Raw genomic sequence first — 24609 nt, forward strand, 5'->3', positions numbered from 1 at the left:
CTGTTTATTTTCCTCAGCCCAAGGTCAAACCTTTTTATCAGCATTAAGACCACTGGACACGTCATAAAACTTCCTGTAATAAAACCATAAATATAGACCCACTAAAGCTTCTTAGATAATGTTTCCTACTGCTACTAGTACAAGTACTACTGCTTTCTATATCGGCATTATCATGTTCAGCTTTATCTTTCCTTGTTTCTTTGAGAATGCACATCATGTCCTCCAATGTCTGATTACATCGTCTTGTTCATTAAATGTACACCAACAGAAGAGCAAATCATGGGTATTTAAAATGAATTGCCCAGAAAGTCATAAAAGTTGGGACTTATTTGAGTAATTAATGACTGATTATTTTCCCTGAAGGATGACACATAAGTAAAATCAATTTTTTTGATCATAAATCCACAATTTTTGCAATTCAAAACTCATATAATAAATTCTTTGTAGCTTATTTTAACAGTAGGCCTAATTTAAATGATCTTCGTTCAAACAATAAAAGGTAGCTTCTGTTTAATGGCAACAGTCAGAACTACAGCTATCAAAGGACATAATAATTGCAAAGAAAAATGAACAAGCTTCAGTTAAGTGTATTAACAGATGATACAAGAATTAAAGACCCTATTTGCGTTTTCTTTTAGTTTTCTTTATTTTTTCAAAAAAGTTTAATAAACAGAACTGTAAATTTAAAAGTAAAAATGCTAGAAGGTGGATCCAAAAATAATCAATTACATAAAAGACTAACCTCTGCTGTTAAGACTAACACATTTGGTGGGATAACAGTGAAGCTGAGACCCGGTAACATAAATCATTAAAGGAAAAAGAAAGTGATTTGTCAAGCAACTCAAATGCAAAAGTACCTTTCTGAACTACCTGATATCAAATATGTTTTTATTTAATAGGGAAGTGTCAGCATTTCTCCCAAGTGATTGTTCTAGCAAAATGTTTTAAATAAAGATTCAGGTTTCATATTTACTTGTCCATACTATAATGCCCTTAGATATTAAAGGATAGATTATGCAGTAATAAAGATCCAATGAGCAGCATTGAGTTGCTCAGTTGGAGAACATGTGTGTGGTGATGATGGAGTATTAGTTTCCGTGAGGTCGAGGACCAGAGGGGTCACCAGAGGAGCGAGTGGACACCCGGGGATCAGAGGAGAGGCGGCAGAGAGACAGAAAGTGGAGGCTGTGGGGTGAATGTGCCCGTGTGTTTAGCAGAGCCAGAAGAAAGGACACTACATCAACTCCAGCTGAGGCCCGAGGGGTTAATGGATAGGACTGCCCAGCAGGGGTCAAAGGTCAGGAGGCCACTCTCTGCCAGGGCTAATTGGTCACTGCGACCAGAGTTAACGCCAACTTCTCTATGGAGAAATACATACACATGTATGGAGCTGTTCTGACAGGCTGATCAACGACGCTTCTGTTGTGCTCCTGAGCAGTCATGGAGATCAGTCAGGTGTCCGTGGCAACAATCAACTGCCTTTACCGTACGTCGCCATCAGCTCCACCTACAGTGACAGCGAGGCTACACCCGAGAAGAGATGGAGGGCTTTTGATCTAAAGCTCATTAGCATTCACTTTTTTATTATTAATATGAAAGATGAGAACAGAGATGAGTATCTCTATTTCCCTGTGACTATTATTTTATTACATATAGTGTTCCCAGAGCATCAGAGCGCACTGCTTGAGTCTGAAACTAGTGCACAATTGTTATAAGAGCACATAACAAACTGAAGGTAGTCTGAAGCTGCCTTACAGACATTTTGAAAGTTGTTAAAAGACATTAAACAGATTTTTAAAACACTAAAGTAAGTGTGAAAATGTATAGATCTGTGGAAAATATTGATACAAGAGAAGAAATAAAACCATACATGCGCTAAAGCATTAACAACATCGAAGACAGCAGATACAGACATTCTATGTTTAATTTCAATACCAAGCAGACAAGGGGATTTACTGTACATAAACAAGATCTTAGCTGACAAATTGTTAACACTTTTATTATGATATCGTGCAATATGTGACAGTTATACATGTGTTGATTAAACACCATAAATTCATACATGTCAGATTGAAATTGAAGATATGGATGCACAAAAAACTAAATCAAAGAAAATTATTTTATAGAAGTCACATAAGTTTAACTGTGCAAAAAAAACCCTGATAAATCAATGAAAATACAATGAACTACGTAAAACTAATACATTCATGATGAATACTACTTTAAATGTCTATCTTCTTTTCTAATCTTAAACACATTTAAACACAAACATTGATCACTTCATCTTGTACAGAAGGAACACACAATTTTCAAGAGTCAGCTTTTGTGATGAATATTTCAATCAAATAAGCTTAATGGTCAGATTAAAGCAAACAACCTTTAACAAACTGACCAAAAAATGTTAAATGTTTGTGGGCAAAGATGTTCATGGCTTGGTCTCAAATAAGGAGTGCATATTGAACATTATAGTTTATAAATAAGTCAAACAAAAAGTATCTGAAACAAGAAGAAAATACTGAAAAATATTCATAAAGGTGACTTTAAGTTTAATCAACATATTTATTAATTGTATTATTGATTTTATCCAGGATCATCTATTCATACAGATTAGAAATAAATGATTAATGAAAAATCAATCTCATCCATCTGTTTTATGTGTTATAGACCCGCTGCAGTGACTCAGACTGTGATAAGTGTTACAGAGATGCGTATGGTCTTATGGTTCGTGGTTCCAGACACATCTTCACTGATCTTTGTTTTATATTTGAATCTTAAGAGGAAATGCAGTTTGTAGCTGTGCAAGAAGAGCACCTGTTGGCTGATCTCTAAGAATTTTACCTGTGTGAGCGAGAGTCTGAATTCATCAACAACAAAAAGAGTCTGAATTCACTGTATTCACATAAAAGGGTTAAAAGCTTGTGCTTCAGAGGAGTCCTGACAGATTGATGTTGTCATGCTGATGCTGTCAGACTCTTGATGCCACACTGTTAATGATTTATGAGGGGCTTTGGGATGCCCAGAATGGGACCTGGGTTAATGTTCACCTCCTCTCTTGGGGGTCTGCCCACGGCCGAACAGATCCGAACCCAATGAAGGGACTGACTGATTGGCTGACTGACTGACTGACTGACTGACTGACTCGGCTGGCCTCCAGCTAAAGCAGGCCCACACAGCAGGCAGGGGTCCTTGCTGGACTCTCACAGGCCTCAGAGAAAGAAGAGGCAACTGAGGAGACTGACGAGACCAGGTTGTCTTTTTAATGAGGCTCAGTGGAAAAGACAAAGAGCAGCAGAAATAAACTGTAATGAGCTCAAATCAACAGACCAACCACAAAGGTGATCAGCACTGAGACTTTGTTTGATATTTGTCCTTTGCTGTGCAGAATGATGTGTGTGCATCTGCAGAACTGAGTTCCTGAAATTGGGAATTTGTTTATGCTTTAGCAAATCTCCTGTCAACCATCTATACTGTAAACGTGCTTAATTTAAATGTCCACTTAAAGCTGCAGTCCTGTCCTCTTAGACTGTGAAGGAAGAAATACTTTAAAATAAAAGAATAAATTTAAGAATATCTCACATATTCATCTTTTTCATTGAATTTTCAGCTCCTCTGAGTCCTGAGCTGTTACTTTCATCCCTCTGTCATGTATATGGACTCTGGTACAGGAGAGGCTGAGGGCAGACCAGGTGATGGATGGCAGCGGTGCTTGTCATCTGCTGCTTTACACTACTCTCATTAAGCTGTAAATCTTTCACAACAACACCCACCATCACAAAGACACAGAGGCTTCTCCTTGTTGCTCCACCTTGTCATTGGTGTAACAATGAAACTGCAATCTGCAATCTGAGTCACTGTGTTTGGACGCACAGAGGCCTGAAGATTTCACACAGCCAATAAAAACATTGAGCAAGATATAAAGGGACAAGTTGATGATCGAAGTTACTTTTGCAAATGTATACTGATGCAAAGTTTGACATGCAGTCAGATTCTTTTAAACATATAAACCAGAACAGTGTAGAAACATAAAGAAGGATGGGGACTGTAAAAAAAATCATAATGGGTCAAAAGATTGTAAATGTGAGTCTATAGCAGTAGTAAAAAAGGTGTGTATGAAAGATTTAGTAAGAGTATCAGAAGTATTTTTTGTAGGCTGGGTTTTATTTTGTTGTTAAAAACTTGGCATAATTAGTGTGAGCAGTATTCTCTATAAAAGCACCATAATTCATATTAGCTTGACTTTTGTGTGGTGGAAACTGTGTCTGTCACTTTGAACCTCTTTGGAAAGATGTTAAGATGAGTAATAAAATTGTTTTGAAACTTAAACCTCATTCTTTTAACTTGTAGAAACAAATCCTTAACGTGATGTTTCCTATTCAAAATTAGATGTTTCAAGTCACCACACTGCTTGCACTTCTGAAATGTATTCTGTATTTGTTGTATAAAAACAGTACCAGGACAGTGTCTGTAGAATAACTAAAAGCGCAACACTGACATCTGCTGGAGTGAAACAGTCTTTGCAGCAAATAGCGTTTTTGAATGGGAATAGGAAGCCCTGTGTTCTGCTTTGAAGGCAGTCCTTTCTCTATGGATTGAGCATCAGTCTCACCTGTTCAAAAGATTGACCACCTGTTTTTTTGTTTCCAAGCCCTCAGAGAAAAAAAAACTAATCTGTGCATTTCAAACAATGCCATAAAAATAAGTGTGACAAGAACAATGATAAATTTCTAATGTATTATATTCTATGATTTTCGCATTTTTTAAGAGGTGATCTAAATTTCTAAAAGTTATGGTAGGCTATAGCTGTCGAGTGAATTGTGGGTTTTGAGTGCCTCTTTGGACTGTCGAGGTAGGCTATAAATCAACAAGTATTGGAATACTTGATTGATGTGAAAGCAGTTGCAATTAATTAAGGTACCTTAATGTATGTGTATGGTTTCTACACAAGCCCATATTGAATCTTGTTTCTGTTCATTTTGCCTTTATTTTACCCATAAGGAAATAACTTGTCAGAGAGGGAAAAAAGGCAATAAATCAAATGTAAAGAAAAAAAGGGATTTAAGCAAAAAGGCTGAGACTTTAGTTAGTTTAGTTTAGTTTAGTCACACACATCATCACAAATGTTATTATTATACTATATTCTATACTATACTATTAGTACTATATTCAGTAAACATTTTCACAATGGTTGGATGTGTGGAAAGGGGTGACCCCAAGGAAGCTATTTCAAGCTTTTAATAGGGGGTCCAATTTACCATTAATAAAGTGGCAAGATACAACAACAACATACTAACAGACAACAAACACACAACAGACAATCCCAATGTTGTGGTTACAGACATAGATTGGGTGCATTGATATGATCAGTAAATTAATCATACATTGCCAGAAGTTGCAATTTTAGCTTTTTCTTGAAGGATGTGACATTTTTAACCCATCGTCGAGCTCATTCCATATCGGCCCTTTGCATACAGTGATAGAGCTGTTACTTTATGTAAGTTACTACTCCTTTTCAGGAAATATGATTGATGAAGACATTTGTAGTGTCTAATGTAACCATTGACGTGTGTAACCGTGCCGTTTTCAGTGTCTTACCCTGGTCTTACCCCAACTCTTACCATAATTCTCGCAACAACACAAGGGTCCCAGACAGTCGGTCCTGAAACTGCTGCCTGCGGCTCTGTAGACGCATAATATCATTAGATTACAAACATAAGCCTCGCCTGAGAGACTGCGTGCAGGGCTTCTACGCCTGAGAGACTGTGCGCAGGGCATTTACGCCTGAGAGACTGCGCGCAGGGTTTCTACGCCCCGTGTTTACCTACCGTCACGGATGACGTCATCCCTGTACTAGTGACTGCTGTTATCAAGATGGCGCTGCGGCCAGGATCTGGGGGAGGCAGCAGGTATTTTAGCCTTTTAAAACCAACTCTGCTGCTGACATGTAAACATTGTGTGCTGTATCCGGCTCAGAGTGCCGATTGGAAACATGTTAGTTTCCCCTAAAGGGCTTTGAGACGGAAATGGTGTCTGTTTTTGTTGTCGACGCTGGGTGATGAGATGAGATGGCTGGTTGTCAGGTGTCACAGCTAACGTTAGCTAGCTAGCCGTGTCTGCTTGTCTGTGTTTGCTCAGAGTGGACCTAAAATAATAACACAAGGTTTATGAATGAAACTATTTATATGTCATATCTTCTGTAATCATTGTTGTGCCTACAGCTCACTGTATCCACTGATTCAACACGGTGTTTAGTGAAAGGAGTTGCAGTATTCCTCCTGTAGCATTGTGAGATTATAGCTCGTACCTGTACTGACAGGCCTGTTGACGGCTGATTGTGTTCATATTGGGCCTTTTAAAATCTGATTTACCAACTTGTATATCATCTACAATGGGTTGCTTTTGATATAATGTTAGTCGATTGTTGTAAATGTGAGAAATCGAGTTAAATGTACAATGTAAATCTTTTAAAGAGCTGCAAAATCAGTGAAAATGTAATCTCCTGCCATCACTTAAAGAGACTTGATGCTTCATCTTCTCATAGGGAGTCTGTGCTTCATGTGTCACAGACATACACAGTCACTACTTGCATGATCCAGAAGTATTGACAGTGAATAGATACACGTGTAAAAGTGATGTAAATCAGCAGTTTGATGATAGTTTGCAGAGAAGATAAAAACACCAGCCTCATGATTCTTTCATACACTGAGCTCAAGCAGCTTTAATAATGAATACACTCTGGATACAAGCATCTCGACTGGCCAGGTGATACTGATCTGACAGGTGAAACCAAAGCCTCTCCAGCCTGTATGAATGAGTGTGGGTTGGAAAAAGTAGATGTAATCTGAGGACCTGGAAGGAATTGTAGTTTTCCTTTTATTTGATCATCTCTATGTATGTCTGAAAGAAAGTTACTTAAGTCTGTTATTATAGTCTTGGTAAAATGTGGTTTTAAAAACTATGTTGTGAGTGATTTAGAGGGTCAGTCCCTTTTTGTTACACATTCTATGAAATTATCAAACTGATCAGAAGGTTATAAATCACAAGCATACCATTAACTCGCCTAAAGACTCTCTGTTGCATATTTGCATGCCAAATATAATTAATATAAAGGAGGAAATGCAGTTTCAGTGCACTGTATGTTGTTGTAAGACATTATAATACAATAATGTCAAAGTAAAATGTGAAAAGAGTGCTTGAGTGTTAAACCAGGAGATGGAGCAGTGGGGCAGCTTACTAACTCTACTTGGCAGGTGAAGCAGCCTGTGCAGGTGTTCAGGGTCAAATCACTAATGAATAAATACTGGCCCCAGTTGGATGTTGACAAAGATGCATGTCACTAGTCTTATTACAGTGTTACTAACGATGTCTCTGTCGTCATTATGTCTTGTTCTGATACTATTTGTTGAACATTTTACTTTGTGATAACCTCCTTGTCAAGGTGTTATTGTGGTGTTATAATTGTGGGTAGAGTGTCAATGTTGAAAAATTAGAATCATAATGGAAGACAGTATATTATTTATAGAGCACTTTTCAAAATCTATGTTACAAAGTGCTTTACAAAATCTCAAAGGATAGGTTCAAAAAAGAACATTTTAAAAGACGTACAATAGGTGCAAGTATGATTACTATTAAAATAACATTAAATTAAAATAAAAAAGTTTAAGACTGCTGGTGGGAATGATCAGGATGAAATGATCAGCTCAGATCCCTGATCAGTGAAAAAATGCCCAGATCAACTCCAATCTGAACATCTGTAAATACAGCAACTCCTTTAATATCAGAAACTGGAATCAGAAAATACTTCTGCCAGAACCTGAGGATCAGACACAGTTTTCAAACATTGCTGTTGAAAAAACTATCTACAATGTCTCAGAACCCTTAAAGTGTGTTTCAATGCCTTTTTTCCAGCAATGATGTCTTAATCCAGAGAATATCTCGCTTGTTTTACCCACTAACACATAAAAATGAATATAAGCTGGAAAGCATTAGAGCTTCAATCAATCACTTGACTGAATAAATGTCTTAAGATGTAACGGTGTAACGACAAGGAAATGATGTGTTCATTGTCTTACAATAACTTCATCCATAAACCTCAAGGACTGTTCCCTCTTCAGTGATTAGATGTCCCCTGTATACCCCCCCCCCCCCCCCCCCCTATAAGAGCAGCTTCAGAGTGAGACCCAATCATTTCAGATTCTCCCTCCTGTGTGATGATGATGGCTTTGTCTGAAACTCCTGACCCTGCCGTCAGTCTCCCAGCTTGAACAACAGTGTGATGATGATAGCTGCTGGATGATTACAGTCTTTTTACAAGGCACCAGCCTGCCCGGCCACAGCTGCTCTTACTGCTTATCTCCTCCTGTGTTAATCTGCCCAGCCATGACCTGTCATTCACTGCAGGATGGTGGTGGGCTGCAGTGCTGTCGTGCTTCTATAAAAGCCTTTTAAGCTGCAAATCTTACATGGAGGAGCAGATGTGAGAGTCTGAAGCCGTGGAGTCAAGCAGCAGCATCGTGAAGTTTAAACTGAGTCCTATCAGATCAGCAGCATCCTCTTCTCTGCTTGAAGATTACATAATTCTAAATTAATAATAATAAACACACATTGTTTTCCAAATCATATAAATTAAACATAAAGGTACAGCTTTATCACCGTATTAAATACCTTTATCTTCTATTAGCTGTCATTTACAAGAAACAAGTTCAATACATTATGTATGAATCAAAGGTGTCTTTGTTTGCATTGTTGTTCCTAAATATGCATAAACTGTTTCTTCTGGCCACATGGGGGCAGCAGAAACAAGCCATAAGCACAACACTGCTGTAGTATTATTTTATTAAAGCTCCTGTGAGGAACTCTCTTGTTGTGTTGATTTTTGGTGCGCCCTGTTGAAGAAGCAATACCTCAGATCTCTTTACTGAGCTTGTCAAGTGCATGTGAAAGTGAAGTTCTGACATAAAAATCTCATCTTGCTTTATCTTGACTGTCAAAAAAATCACGAAAAAGTAAAAACTGGGGTTCCCATCACCATGAAAAATCGAAAATCATTGCATTTGACACTAGGGACGGGCATTTCAAGCCAAAATACTATTCAATGATCATTGGCATCTATTCAACGATTATTCTAATACACCCCCCCCCCCCCCCCCCGTTTTGTGTGGCAGTCGCGTTAACCTGCAGCAGGACGAGGTTCTGCTAGTAGCGGGCACTGACAGCCTCCGTCTCAATCTTTACGTCGGCATTTCTGTGATTCTGTGTGGCGTGTGTGTTTACATTTTACAGCCATGCTCGGTCTCTGGAAATACGTGTGTAGTAGTGTGAGATTCAGAAATGGAGAAACTCGCTGCAACTGTCGCTAATTTTTTCTTCTTCTTTGCTATTTAATGCAGTTAGCATTCTTCTTCTTCTGTTTTATTAATGAAGTTAGCAAACAGCTTTAAGACACTGTAGTCATCGTCTGGCAGGAATACCGTATTACAACCAGGCACCGGTAATTATGATGAAAAATTGTACTGTTAAAATGAGAAAATATTAGATTTTTACAAAGTGAACGAATATTATTCGAAAATCATTGCCCATCCCTAGTACCAGGGCGCCATTGGCCTGGTGGTCTAGGTGAGCGCCCCATGTGCTGAGACTGTAGCCCTCATCGCTGAGGTCGCAGATTTGATTCCAGCCTCAAACTTTTACTGCATGTCCTCCCCCACTCTCTGCTCCCCGCATTTCCTGTCTATCTACGGCTGTCCTGTCCATTAAAGGCAAAAATGCCATAAAAAATTAACTTTAGAAAAAACGATACCGCGGATGCTTATCTTGTCCAGTGCATGTAAAAGTTAAGTTCTGACAAAAAAAATCTCATCTAGCTTTAATTTGATAGTCAAATGAATCTCTCTTTGTGAGTTTATACTGTGGCAAAATTAAAAACAGTAAATTGTTGCATTTGACATCCATCCCCTCTCATTAAGAATCACAATGTAGAAGGTGTCAACCTTTTTGCTGATGGTCTTGTTCGCTTTTGTTGGCTGTACAGAGTCATCACTGTCGATTTCCATCTGTTTCATAACCCCTGAAAAACTCCTTACTGGAGCTTTAAGTTAACTTGATGCAGCTAACAGCTGCCTGTTCACACACCAAACAGACTAGAAGCTTGTTAGTGTTCACTCTGAATAGTGTTAGTGTTCACCTGATGACTGTGGGTGCATTTCTCACTCCTCTTTTAGCTCTGATTTTGGTCTCCACCACCTCCAGAGCAAAAAGTATGAGGGGTTTAAAGCAGATAGATGTTGCATTACTTTTCTGCTGAGCAAAAAGTGAATAATGTGAGTTTTTTTTAGAGGTTTTACCCTGAAATGGCAAGGGAAGATTAATCAAATAAGACCATAGGATGCCATATTATTGGAGACAAACTGCAGGGATTATGTGACTCTTTGTGAAATCATGTAACATACAGCTTAATAAGACCACACTGACTGACAACATGTTCCGTAAACTTAAATAGTCTTAAAGGGTTAATTAATACTGGAAAGCCCTAGTTTGCAGATTTAGCACTGTACACAAACACACACACTCCTTGTTATGATGGATTTTAGAAGCCTCCAGAAGTGAATTCAGCATTCACACGTCAAACTCGGGTGAAAAAAAAGCCCTGTTTGCCACGGGGAGTTGGTAATTGCTTTGGCAAATGCTTGAGCCGTGTTCCATTGAGCTCCCTGCCTCCCCTTTTGTTAGCACAGTTGTGTTGCTGCTAAAGTTATCAGTATGATAATGTCGCTCAAGCGTTGGATTAGTTTGATGCTCGGAGTCAGACGGGGAGGCAGACACTGGGCTGTTTCTTTCCTCTGTGTGTGTGTGTGTGTGTGTGTGTGTGTGTGTGTGTGTCTGCGTCATCAGCTCCTGCCTGGAGGAGTGAGTTGTAATAAGTTATTAGACAAATAGCTGAAGGCCTGTGTGTGTTGGCTCGGCTGAGGAGAGACTTGGACGACTTCTAGAGGCTTCCTCGGATTATTTCTTCAATGCTTGTTTCTCAGCAAGGAGACCAAGACGCCCGTGGAAACTAAACTGCATCATTTAAGCTGCTTCTTGGTATTGATGTTTAAATTAGAGAGGAAATTCACCTTGAATCTAGTGTTGTGTTTGAGCTGAAATGACATCTTATTCAGAAAGTGATGATTCTGTAACTGCTGCTTTCTACTCGTCAGTATATATATCTGCTCTAATCTTACAGAGGAGGACTTTTCCCTTTTACAGATCAGACGTGGTGCTTGTAATGAAAGCAGCAGCTTTTAATAGAAAAGTTCAATAATTCAACACAAAGTTATTCACTTGTGACCTCTGACGGTGATCGTCTGTCACTTGTGCAGAAGGTTTCAAAAGACACATTTAGTTTAGTTTCTCAAGGCTGCTGATGAAATCCTTCTTCTCCAGTATCACATTCAGAAAACTCACAGTTGTCCTCAACTATTGAGTGTGTCCTGACACTTTCAACCTCATAACAGACCTGTCATCTCTTCCTCTCCTCAGTTTTATGTATCCTGTTGGAGGGGGCCTGGGACCGCAACAAGGTGAGTCACTCTGCAGTTCAGATCTGTGTGTCAGAGCAGTCTTTTTAAAGGTACATTTTATTAATAGATCACTGACACAGGATGTTGCATTATAAAGATGACCTGTTGATTGATGAAATCTTCCACCATGTCATTATTTTTGAATTGGGAATAAAAGCTGTGAGAATGCCATTAAACATCTTGATGTTGCTGCATTATGTTTGTAACGAGACTTTAAAAATCTTGCAATTTGAATAAAAAAGACATCATACTTTTCACTTAGTGTCACCACAAGACATTAGAGGCAATATCTATGTCTCTCATGTCCAGAGTAGTGCATTGCCGGCCTCAGATGTATCATTTTCCAGTGCACGCCTGTCATATTTAGGCCGTTGACTCCCATTTGCTGCATCATTATAGGCACAGTAGATTGTGTGCAGCTACCTAAACAAGCCACTTATTCAGCGAGGCTGAGTTCTAACAAAGTGAATCATCTGGCGGCTCCAGGAGGAGCTGGCTGTCAGCTCACGCAGCATCTGTGAAAACAAACAGACACTCTCTCTCCCTCTCCTCACTCCTCTTGTTTGGCTCCAAGCTGTCACAGTCGTCACCAGAAAAACAGATTTGGTTGTTGCTGAGCGCGCGCCTCTCCCAGCTGTCCACGAAATTGATTTGCAATATTGAATCATGTCCAGACTCTGGAGCCCTTTTTTTAAACTCCAGACTTGTATTAAGTTTTCTTCAGTGTATTTTAAATTGTGCTGACTGCAATGCTTCAAAAAGAGAAATTGAATACACTTTTCTTCATGCGTCTAATCCCTCCTGATATTGTTTTGTTTTTGCAGGCATGGTTCCCATGCAGCAACAGCAGCAGCAGCAACAGCAGGGCTTCCCCATGGTTCCTGTCATGCAGGCAAACATGCAAGGCATGATGGGAATGAACTTTGGGGGACAGATGCCCCCGGGGGCCATGCCGATGCAGGTGAGCTTGTGTTTACGTTTCCAAAGTTTGATTTTGTTATGACCCACTTACTGATAGGCTTTTATAACTAAATACACTCAACTGAGTCATTGCTGTGTCGACGTAAGTGCTCCCATTCAAGGGAAGGCCAGGATTTAGATTTCCCTGTGGTCCCATTTGTGTCCAAATCAAATCTAATCACACTGTTTTAAACATCGGCACATGAACAGGGATTTATTGCCGCCTGGTGATTTTAACAAGACTTAAGTCCGTTAACATCATTCTGAATTACAGTGCTGTCCCTCTGTTTGAGCATTTAATTTCAAATAATTGTGGTGTTGTTTAAGCAGGACTGCTAATGAGACATCTGAGCTGCTGTGTGTGTGTGTGTGTGTGTGTGTGTGTGTGTGTGTGTGTGTGTGTGTGTGTGTGTGTGTGTGTGTGTGTGTGTGTGTGTGTGTGTGTGTGTGTTTTTCTGACTAACAGGGTGGGATGGCTATCGGCATGCAGACCCCTGGGATGCAGTTCCTGGGTCAGCCACAGTTTATGGGGATGAGACCAGCTGGACCTCAATTCACTGCTGACATGCAGAAACAAATGGCTGAGGAGCACCAGTAAGACATCTCTATACTCACACCATGGTTCTGCTATGTGTTTGTGTTTGTGCAAGTGTGAGGCTGACATCTGCACGTGTATAAAACTGCAGCTGTTCTGACTCCACGTTAGAGTTTAGAGGAAAAAAGTGACCAGATCAGACGGAATTAATCCACTAGATTTGTCTGACAGCTCTGTTATCTCTTCAGTTATAAACTTTTTATACCTGTTACCAACACCTGAACCTGCGCCCCTTCCACACCTTGTTATCTCGTAAAAATCAAGTAAAAAGACGCCTTGTTTACACTTTAAACCATATTGATACTTAAGGCCTTTTAATAACTGTGTTTGATCAAACTGTATTTGGATTATTGAGTAGTACGTCCTCCATATTCAAGAATATTAAAGCATCTGCTGTCGTCTTGCTTTCAGAAAGCGTCTGGAGCAGCAGCAGAAGATGCTGGAGGAGGACAGGAAAAGAAGACAGTTTGAGGAGCAGAAGCAGAAGCTGAGGTTACTCAGCAGCGTCAAACCCAAGGTGAGTCTCTCTCCTCATCCTGATGATTTCTCAACGTCACTCCGGCTCATCTTTGTAACCTACCGGGCTCTCAATTTTCTATCGTTCTGTCCTCAGACAGGAGAAAAGAGCCGTGATGACGCCTTAGAGGCAATCAAAGGCAACCTGGACGGCTTCAGCAGAGATGCTAAGATGCACCCGACTCCATCATCACAGACCAAGAAGCCAGGTACCTCCACCCCAAAGGTTTAAAATGTAATCCCTGTTGTGCCTCTCCATCAGCTGATCTGAGCCGTGTCGCTCTGCTGAAAAGCCGCTGCCTGACAATAATAGCTGGATTAGAGGCAGGTCAGCCTGATGAACGCACAGCTGGCAGCCAGACCAGGATTTTCTGTCTGAGCACATGATATGTAACACCCATTTTTTTCTTTTATCACATTACGTTTCCCCTCTGTCACCTCATCTCCACAGCTGCCTTTATTATTCATCACTTTTTTAGAAGTGCCTCAGTCTGTACATTTGTGTTCATCACATTATCTGTGTATGAACCTCAGTGTTAAACATGGATCATTACACTGACTTAGAGCTATTATTTTCCCTTACTCTATCTTTTCCTGTGCATATCCAAAAAACTGAAGTCATGCATTTCAGAAACCTTTGCCTGAAGCTTGCGAACAGAAGTTTCCAACCTTTGTGAAAAAGCAGAAGTAGCATCTACTTGTTGCCTCTCTTCCCAGTATTCATGTTTTGGGGGAAAATATCTGCAAAAATGTGATTTAATAATCATTGATATGTTTTTTTAGTGCATCATCACAGATATTCTGTCATCTCGGAATGAGCCCTTTGTATCTACTAAGGGAGCAGGTGACATCTACAGCCCAGGAGGGACAAATCAAACACTGACCCTAAAGCAAGCCCTCAGCTTTGAGGTCTACTCTAACAAACACATATACAGAGGTGGTTGTTAGAAATATGGATAATAGCCAGTTCAGTTGAATAATACTTCAATGAATCTTCATATTTTCTGCACATGTGGACATTCTGGTTGCGTTGCTGCAGTTTGTGGTCTTGCACTGAAAAGTCTGGATCCCACTCTCACAGTTTTACGTCTTGAACTCATTCTCCATTACACTGTTTTTCTGTTTCTGTCATGTTTTGTGCCATCATCATTATTTCTTCATTTTTGCAGACTCATCGCCATCACACCCGTCTGTCGCCACTCACTCCCTCCCCCCAGCATTGTCCGAGGACAATGACGAGTTTAGTGACTTTCAGGGGCCTGTAGATGCCCCCGCCTCCTTTCCTCCACCCTCCTCCTCCTCCTCCACTGCTTCTTCAGCCTCCGGCTTCTCTTCTCACCCACCCGTCCAGCCCTCGTCCTCTGCCCTCAAGACAGGTTTTCCTGCGGAGGATGACGAGTTTAGTGACTTTGTTCAGAGTCCCTTAAACGCTTCCTCCAACACCCAAAACCAACCTTCGTCCCCTTCTCTGAGGGCAGGTCTGTCCTCCTCCTCATCCTCATCCTCCCTCCCTACCTCTGTGTCCATTCCCACTGTCACCCAAAACTCTGCTGTCAACACCAGCTCCCAATCTACATTTCAAGGTAACTTTTCTTTTGCATTGTTGCCACTTCCCCTCTCATCCTCTTAACTTAGACTCAACATTTACTCCCTGAATGAATCTGGAGTTTTATTTTTTAACTTGTAATGCCACGTTTGTTGCTGATGCTAAACATTTGGACTGGTATGACTTTTTTTTCTGTTGGTTTTGGCCTGAGATGCAGTGTGACAGCATGAAGCCAGCACAACAGATGGCCTGGCCTCATTACCTAAAACCTTTAAAGTGGCCACACATTACAAACAAGGCAGACGTGGATGCAGAGTGAACAAGAAAGAGACTATTACCCTGCAGGTTATACCCAAATGGTAGCCGTGTCCTTGTCCATCATTGATTCTGAACCTGTGCATGGTTTGTGCACTGATCGACCCGTCACTCTCATGTGTCATCTGTGGTCTAGTCTGTGGGCTGAGCAGCTGCTCTGTGACAGCTCTGTAGTGTATGAAAGACGGACAGAGAGATCAACTTCTGTCCAGGGTGATGCAACAGTGCCAGCCCTCCACTGAGTGTCATCCCCTATCCTCTGAGACATTTCTGACCTAGTTGTTAAGCATTTGGAATAAGCAGATTAGAAGGCCTTTCAATCACTACCACGAGGAAGAACTCAGTTTTTATTTTAGTATCATAAATTTTTTTACATTTTTCTCTTTTTTTAGACAATTACTACTAAATTATTATTGCTATACTCAAAAAAACAAAAGTGTATTGCAGAATGAAAACTATGTGAAGGCAGAACTGTGACCCAATCTGACTCACATGAGAGAGAATACAAACTGTGCGATATAGCGACACACTTCAGGGCACATCTATCACATTAGCTGCAAAATTAAGATTGTGTTCAGAGACAAATTAAGCACTATTCACAGACACTGGTCACGAAGGGCTTTCAAGCCAAATTCATTCAATGGAAAAAAGCAATACAAGAGAGATAAAACACAGATATGATATAAATGGGACAGTTATAGGAGAGACAAGAAACCCCACATGGTGCTTAAACACCAAATTTACAGAATCAAGCATTTTAGGAAACTATTCAAAAGCTGGGGACGTGCAGACTTGAGATCATAATAGAGAGACATAAAACATACGCAAGGTGCACATAGAAATCCTGGGTAGAGGACCGAAGAGATGATAGTGTGGTCTGGTGATGCAGGAGGTCGATCACAAACTGTAGACCTCTCAAAGTGAACGCCAAACCTGTGAAATTAAGACAAATGACTGAATGTTTTCTCAAACAAATAACCAGGGATGTCAGTTTTTCAACGACCAATGCTGATGCTGATAAATGGACAGCAGGTCTGCCAAGGGGTTGTTAACATGTTTAGTAACATGTTTCAGATGGATTTTTAATTAGCTCATGAAATAAAAATACATTAGTGTTTGCTATAGAGTTCAGAACATGGCTGATATTTAAGCCAGAAGTAATATTAAACAGCATTATTCTATCCATCATAACAGAATATATATTAAACGCTAGCCAGTACCTGTTTTAGATGTGATATGCTGTCCTGTAGGACGGGAAAGATGTGGCATTTTTGGGGGACATTAACACTGACAAGGCTGCCTGCAGTGTCCGTAGAGATTACTTGTTAATTTTTTTTAATCGGCCTCGTGAGCGCAGGCATCAGATGATATAGATTATTTTAAAATCCCATCAATCGTCCAGCTTAGTCGTCCAGATCGATTTATTGATCCATTTCTTATTTTATTTCTACCAAGCGGTAACCTGTTAAAAAGTGAAGCCAATGTGGAATTCTAAAAACTGCAGTTCTTCAAGTGTCCACTTGAGGCTGGCTCCAAAGGCCCAGGAAATTCCCCTTTGATGTCCATGTTAAAACAACAAACATGATTTGAATCTAAATTAAGATATCTTTCTTACTATAGAAACATATTTATAAACATTTTATTAAAAATGTAAGTCTCTTGAACTTCTGTGTTTACAACAATTTCATCATGAAGAAACCTGTCCCTCATTCACCCCCCTCAGGCCCATCCCTGGAAGAGAAGCTTTTCTCCTCATGTGATCTTACTGCTGATAAGACTGCCCAGGTTAGCTTTAAGGCCAAGCAGAGTTTGGCTAAAATGGGTCCGAGAACCAGAGTCTCGACCCAGTTTCAGCCCAGCATTAAAGCCAGGAACTGGGCTGAGGCCCCTCAGGACTTGAGTTCTGTTTTCGTCCAAGAAAAGCTACCTGAGGCCCCGATGCCGGCACCCAGCGCCCCACCATCAGCTGCTGACTCATCTCCTCTGAGCGGTAGCGACAGTGGTGAGAGAAGTGAATGTTTATTGGACTTAAAGCATCTTCTTCTCTCCTCTGCTATGCTGCGGTATTAACAAGAAAATCAAGACAGCGGTCATCTTTCTGTCCTGGGGAAACTTTTCACTCTTCCTTACCCTGACAAAATCAATCAGTAACTTCTGCAGCAGCTTAAAATTCTGATATTTTTTTGGGTCATAGTTGAATTTCTGCCTGATTCTGCTCCGGGCATCACACCGTATGTAGCTCTTGTGCTCTTTTCTGAAATCCTGCTGACATTTTCTTCACCTTTGAGATCATCACAGAACAATGACGTCTTTATCCTCTGTCTTTACATCTTCCTCTAAGCCAAATCTCTGCTTTTACTTCTGCCTGCTTCAAACTTGTGTCACTTCTGACCAAATCTCATTAGGGGGGGCGCTCTCTCGTGTTGGTGCTCTATGCACACAAAGTAGAAAATGGACTGTGACTGTTGTACCTGCTGACTCAATAAGCTACCTTCTGCTCCCTCGCAGTGTAACAACCCTCTCAGAACAACTGCCGGTGCATGCTGACTGCTTTGGTTTAACAGGGATGTGCATGGAAGGGCAAGTGCCACATGGGCCCAAACATAATCCAAGGCTGATTGTGCATGCCGCTGGGCTTCTACTCTGTGCTGCTGTTTGTCTCTGTCCGTGCTGTCTGTGTCATCAAGGGAAAAACAAAGGCTCATCATGCAGACCAGAGGGAGATTTGTAATAAGATTCATTTGACTGCCTGAGACTGATGGGAGGGAGTATTAGCTGCAAAGTGGCTGCTTGAGTAAACAGATGCCTAGCAGATAGTGTAAACTCTTTTCCTTAAAATGTTTGTTTGTGAGAAGTTTATTTAGGTCAGTGTCAGAAGCTAGATGACAGTCTCAGTATTCTTTTCACACGGCAGTCTCTACTGGCTGGAAAGCTCACACACAGACTGATTTATGGATGTCTGATGTGGCAGCACGTCGCTTGTGATTCAGTGCAGGGGAGCGTCATATCTGCAGCAAGCCTCCCAGACATAAGGTGTATGATTTTTGTTGAGTGTGATACCAGCAGGGCTCAGCTGCCAAGGGGTTTGGCAAATCGTAAGCCTGGATAAGTCTTTGGCTAGAAGCGCTCATGCTGTGTTTGTTTGGTGTGTGTTTGTTTGTCTGCATGTGGCAGCAGGTGTTGGCGTTTACCCACAACAAGAGCACATCCAGCCCATGCTGCCCGCCTGGATTTACAACGACAGCCTCGTCCCAGGTAAACATTTGCACACGGACACATCCAATACCATGTTTCAGATAATCCTCTTTTACAGTTCTCCTGTTTTTAGCACAGCTCTGTATTTACCTTCCTGTTTTTCTTTCCATAGAAATGTTCAAGAAAGTTTTTGAATTCACCATGACGCCGGCAGGGATAGACACAGCCAAGCTTTACCCCATCCTGATGTCGTCAGGTCTTCCAAGAGAAGCTCTGGGGCAGATCTGGGCGTCCGCCAACCGCACAACACCTGGCATGCTGACCAAGGAGGAGCTCTACACTGTACTTGCACTAATTGGTGTGGCGCAGGTAAACACCGGAGTCAAGACAAATTATCCACTTAGAATGACTTCACTAATCATCCCTCCCGGCTGCTGCAGAGTCTCGCCATAAACTCCACGCTGCAATCAGAGAGGCTCAGCTAGAAATAGAGAGACAGAGGCAGCGCTTCGAACCAGCCAGGGGCTTGCGAAGGCATTGTAAGCCGCATACATGTCTCAGTCCCCGTCAGCCGAGGTTTGGCAGGAGGCTTCTTATCATCCTTAGCCCGGGCCTGTCACCACCACCACCCCTGGGAGGATGCAAATCTGCAGGCAGCTCACGGAACAAGGGGTGCCACCGCTTCCCTGCAAAGAATAATAAGATACCTTTGGTGGTGTAAATCTTCACCAGGCTTAAAACAGACACAACAAGCTACATTCTCATGTGAGCGGGAAAGGTTTCAGTCTGCCTGTGACATCTGTGCTAAAGGAACTTGAATGATTTACATGCAAACATCCAGTCTGTATTTTTTTCTTTGGTTATTACAAGCTGGCATAGAATGATAAACATTCAGAACATGCCTTTGTAGCTTGAATATCAGAACCAACCATATGTGTGTGTTTCTCTCTCAATACTTACATCTTCCTCGCTCTGTCTGTCTGTCGCTCCTAGCCTTACTTAAAAAATATATCACAGGCACAAGACAGACTTATTAAAGGCCATGGGGTCTTACAACAGCGAGGTCGACTTTGCAAAGGTTACTCAAACAGGAGTAGCTCATTTTTTAGTCACATACTTTTTTCAGCAGCAGATTACACATTCGGTTTGCGTGTAAGTATTGCTTGCAGCAAGGGGATCCATGCTGAACAAACCTAAAATATTAAAAGCAATGTTGCTTTGGTGAAGAAATAAAAGCTAAAATATTTCAGGCTTTGCTTGCAGAGGCAGATCCCACATGTGATGTCCATTCAATCTGTTGTATGTTGTTTCAGAACGGCCTCCCGGCAATGAACGTAGAAATCCTCAGTCAGTTCCCCTCTCCACCCGTGCCCAACCTGCCGGCCTTGGCTATGGCCATGGCCCCCGTCATGCCCCAGCACCAGCAGCCCATGATGACCCAGCCCCCTGTCTCCATGGCAATGCCCACACCAGCACCACCACCACCAGTCATGGCCATGACGCCTGCAGCTCCGACTCAAGCGCCCAAAAACACTAGTTTCATCGCCAGTTTCCCTCCAGCACAGGTAGAAAGCCCACCTTCAGTTCTGTATGTCACTCCAGTTGATCATAATTCACTCTCACTAACATGTTGTTGGTTTAGGTCAACAAAACAGACGACGATGACTTCCAGGATTTTCAGGAGGCCCCAAAAGCAGGAGGAGGGGACCCGGCTTTCAATGAGTTTAAGGGGGATTCAGGTGCAAACTTCCCCGCCACCATCGCACCTCAGCATCAAAACAGGTACAAAGCAGAGACAATGCTGAGACGGCATTAACAGTTTCTTCTTCTTTTAAATTAAATAGAGTAAAATATGGTTCCCCATCTAGCTTGGATAATTAGTGTGGTCTTAAAACCTAGAAGTTATGTGAGGTGATTTTCGCTGGCTCTTTATCTTCTCTCTTCCTCATTATTTTCATCTCCTTTGCTCTCTAACTAGTTCCATCTTTCAGAGGAAATGTTTGCTGTGATTAAGGCTCTAATATTCATCCCTGTTTGGTTATTTATAGCCCAGTTATTTTGCATTCCGTTTTTGTCTTTCATTGTCTCTCTTTGAAACTATAGATTCAGACACACCGTCCTAATATCTCCTCACAACCTCCCCAGAATAACAATGAGCTTGGGTCATCTCTTAATGAATTCTTTTCAGCGGACACTAGATAAGCTCATTTCTTCATATTACTTCCCAACCCCATGTGGAGCGAGTGTTCTTTCACGGGGAGGAAGCTGAAAGGCAATTATCCCGTTGAAATACAAAGAAAATCCAAACACAAGTATCTCACATCTAAAAGGCAAAAGGCCTTTAATAATTCTCTCCTATTCCTGCCCTGAAAACATCCACTCCTGACTGTTCGCTCTGCAGCAAAAAATCCCCCACGGTCTAAGATCTCTGTATAATTAAATGAATGGCTGAAAAGCTCATGTATGGTTGCCAGCCTGAATCGGCAGGCGCACTTTACAGTCGGATGTTTTTCAAAGAAAGGGCTTTGATAGAACTTCACTGGAAGTCAGCAGAATGATTTCCTGTCTTGTATGTCATCGGATCTGCTGCTCCTGCAAAGTTAAATAAGGCCTGTATACTTCTATGTTGTATTTCACTGGGGTGTTTTTATTTCAACTTTTGAGCGTATTGTGTAGTTTGCTCATGAACCACATTGACGTGTAAAAGACTTATAGGTTGTTTCCTAAGGCTTAATGTAGATAAGACCGCTCCACATTTGGGTCCTTCTTACCCTGTTAAGATTCCAATTTGCATAATCACTGACTGACTGTACATTATCATGCTTATTACCGGGCTACAAACTAAAGCCTTAAAGAAGTTGACACAAAATATTGATTTGAAGATCATTAAAAATTAATTATGTTTAGAACTTCAATGAACAGTCTTATCAGCTGATGTGCAAATTAACATTTAACTGAATGTTTCAATTCAGATCAGTAAACATTAGCCTGCTTGTTTTTATAAATACATCAAACTGAACATTTCTATTGGTGGTGACGACAAAGTTAGACAAAGTTAACTGGGGATAATAAATATTGAGGTTTCTGTCTTTGTTCAGCTTTCCTTCTCAGGGCTTTGCAGATGACTTATCTTTAAACGTAAACCCCAAAATTTACATTGTTGCTACAATCACTATTACTCATAATTTAAGTTTCTTTTTAGCAACTGGCAACTTAACCACAACACTCACCAGAACAGGATCTATTATTTAAGATATCCTCCATGCTGTTTAGCCTACAGCTAGATTTAAAATGCTAACGCAAGCTAACTTTTTTGCCACGTTTGCCAATTTGATGCTAAGGGTACCTAATATTTTTGCGACAGTGTCAACAAGCAGAGGTTAGATGTGCCAGACTCTCCTTTGTGGATTGTTTGACATAATGTGTGCGATCTGGTTGTCTCTGGTGGCATAATTACTATTGAGAGATAATTGCTGTTGTTATTGGGTTTTGACTAAACCAGAATCCCTGGGTAATAAGTAAAGATAATGTGTTAACCTTTTTTTTTTTGCCAGGACCAGTTACTTTCAGGAGTCTTTGGTTGTGCATGGTAACATATTTCACGATTAAACAAGATGCAATTTGTAAAGCAGAAAGTATCTGCATATAATGGTCATCCAGTAGTGATGTGACTCAGCTTTGTAGTCCTCTTTGCATCCGTCTTTTTTTCAAACCTTTACACAGAAAGACTCTCAATGTTAAGGTTTTAGTTACCTTAGCACATGATCAATCATCTCATGCAGAATAATCAGGATAAACCTCACTCTTCCTTAAGCCTCACTCTTGTGTCCCTGCAGCGCTCCCGCCATGCTGACTCCTGTGTCTGGTTCCTCCTCCGCCTCCGTCTCGGCCTCTGATAAGTACGCCGTGTTCAAGCAGCTGTCTGTGGATCCGCCTGCAGAGCCTACACCCCCTGCCTCAGGTACCTTCTACACCTCACACAGTGTGCACAATATGTTACGAAGCATTATCCTCTCTCCATGAAATGCTCCTGACAGGTAAAATCCTTGGAAGCTGATGATTGTAGAAGCAGGTTAGGGAGAGAAAATATAATCTTTACACCTTCAGTTCTTTTCTTACTGCTTTTGGAATTCATCTGGTGCAACTGTAAGTCTGCTTAAATTGTAATGCATGGAAAAATATTTCCAAAGCAGCTTTAAACGTGGCACCTACAGTCCTATGAAATGTTTAAACTTCTTAGAAACCTTCATTTTGTCCTGGAACTGTTCGCCTCATTGCTCACACTGCCAGCTTAGATTATTTTTGACACATCTAGATTTTATCCAGATTGATGTAAGGTAACGTGGCCTGAAAAAAAGCGAGCTTTGGAGATGGTTTATAGATTTGGTTCCTATTGAATTTCTTCAGCCTCTTAAATCTAGTTTGTGAGCTCTGCGAGTGATGTAAAAGACAACCTGACAACACAACAATGCTAATTCAAGACTGACAAACGTGTAACAAATCAAACCTTCTGAGCAGCACTAGCTCCAACCTCCGTCTTCACAGAGTTTGTCCTCTGCAGTGAAGGCCTTCTGTACCACGCTTAGGCTCCTCGTTTGGTAGGAGGATGAGATTATAGGTCTTCTTTTCTTATGCTTCCTCGTCACCAGCATACAAAGCCACTGACGCCGGTATACCTCAACAACCCATGCAGATAGGCCGTTGACGTCTGGAGACACAAATGCGATTACATCACCTGCAAATAAGAATGAATGCCGACAGTCTGTCTTTAAAATCTGATTTGAGAAACAAATCCGATTTGCCCGCAGTCTGCAGAGTTTCAGAGTTCGCATTAAAGCAACACCCGCCTGCCTGTGAAGTGTGATGTAATTCCTACTTGTAGTAAACCCATTCTTCTTTTTCTTATCCAGATTCTGGAGACAAATACAGCGTGTTCAGACAGCTTGAGCAACCAGCTGACAAAAAAACAGTCGGTAAGAAACTCAACCAGACTTTTTTAACACTGCTTCGTTTCACACAAACACACACTTGTATAATTATAGAAGCACATGTATTGTTTATTTTAATTTTAATCCTTATAGCCAGTCTCTTAAACCTTTATGTCAAACCACAAAGACGACACCATAGACTTCAGATGGTTTGCAAAAGGACCTTAAAGAACAATATCACAGCCTCCTTAAAAAACAAGTCTCTTGCATGAGAGGAGAGCTTTAGAGTTGTATTCGCTCCTATATAACAGTGTTACATATTTCAAGCTCTCAGGCCATATTACCATTTTTCCATGTTTGCTGTGTATCTTGTTTGGTAAGCCCACAGTGTTGATGCGCATGTTTCCCGTCCCTGTTTCATTAGAACAGTTTCCGACGGGGACCGCTCTTACAACTCCAGTAAGTCATGCTTTTGCGGTGACCTTTCCTTGGCATTGTCAGGCTCCATCTCCTTAATGAGCCCATTAGTCTTCTCTTCTCCTTCGCATACACCGACAGTGTGAACAGATTCTGTTTCAGTCCTTGCATATAATATATAATGCAACAGCGGATTAACAACCGGATGAAACTCAAAAATCTTACTTTTATTTCTGAGTGAGTTTTCTGTGTGGGTGTTTCAAAATAACGGAGTCCAAAATATTCTGTTACAGACATGTTTATGTTGCTCTATTTTTATGATGGTGTTAGACATTTTTTCATCGCAAAAAAAATGTCCATCTCATTCAATACAGTTAGTTTCCATTTTTAAAACACATGTTCCTGTAAACCTAACTTTAACTGAAAGGTTGTGTCGTGTCCACTAAGGGCGTTTCACAAACGTTTACTGTTGCTAGGTTATGAAAGTTGTCCCAGGCATAGATATATATACGTAAACGCCGCATTGCCTGGCTGAGTAGTACGTCAACGTCGCCGCCATGTTGAAGGTGGCAATCTGTA

At 41.0% G+C, this 24609-nt stretch overlaps 1 protein-coding gene across 17 annotated transcripts in view; it reads left to right on the forward strand.

Annotated features, from left to right (window-relative positions):
* The first annotated feature begins 5815 nt into the window (after nucleotides 1-5815).
* Nucleotides 5816-24609, forward strand: part of synrg (synergin, gamma) — a 43254-nt gene continuing 24460 nt past the window's right edge. For 2 of the 17 annotated variants that reach the window (XM_034700647.1, XM_034700653.1), the window contains exons 1-14: nucleotides 5816-5903; nucleotides 11518-11558; nucleotides 12383-12519; nucleotides 12985-13112; nucleotides 13525-13630; nucleotides 13727-13838; nucleotides 14799-15212; nucleotides 17214-17492; nucleotides 18665-18745; nucleotides 18858-19054; nucleotides 19999-20250; nucleotides 20328-20467; nucleotides 22522-22646; nucleotides 23596-23658. In XM_034700647.1, the coding sequence (XP_034556538.1) occupies nucleotides 5869-5903; nucleotides 11518-11558; nucleotides 12383-12519; nucleotides 12985-13112; nucleotides 13525-13630; nucleotides 13727-13838; nucleotides 14799-15212; nucleotides 17214-17492; nucleotides 18665-18745; nucleotides 18858-19054; nucleotides 19999-20250; nucleotides 20328-20467; nucleotides 22522-22646; nucleotides 23596-23658 (2110 nt within the window). In that variant the 5' untranslated portion in view covers nucleotides 5816-5868. The remainder of the gene's footprint in view (nucleotides 5904-11517; nucleotides 11559-12382; nucleotides 12520-12984; nucleotides 13113-13524; nucleotides 13631-13726; nucleotides 13839-14798; nucleotides 15213-17213; nucleotides 17493-18664; nucleotides 18746-18857; nucleotides 19055-19998; nucleotides 20251-20327; nucleotides 20468-22521; nucleotides 22647-23595; nucleotides 23659-24609) is intronic. The other 15 variants (XM_034700654.1, XM_034700656.1, XM_034700660.1 and 12 more) reach the window with 13 other exon arrangements.

The sequence above is a fragment of the Notolabrus celidotus genome, chromosome 14 (assembly GCF_009762535.1).
Source record: "Notolabrus celidotus isolate fNotCel1 chromosome 14, fNotCel1.pri, whole genome shotgun sequence".
Classification (NCBI taxonomy): domain Eukaryota; kingdom Metazoa; phylum Chordata; class Actinopteri; order Labriformes; family Labridae; genus Notolabrus; species Notolabrus celidotus.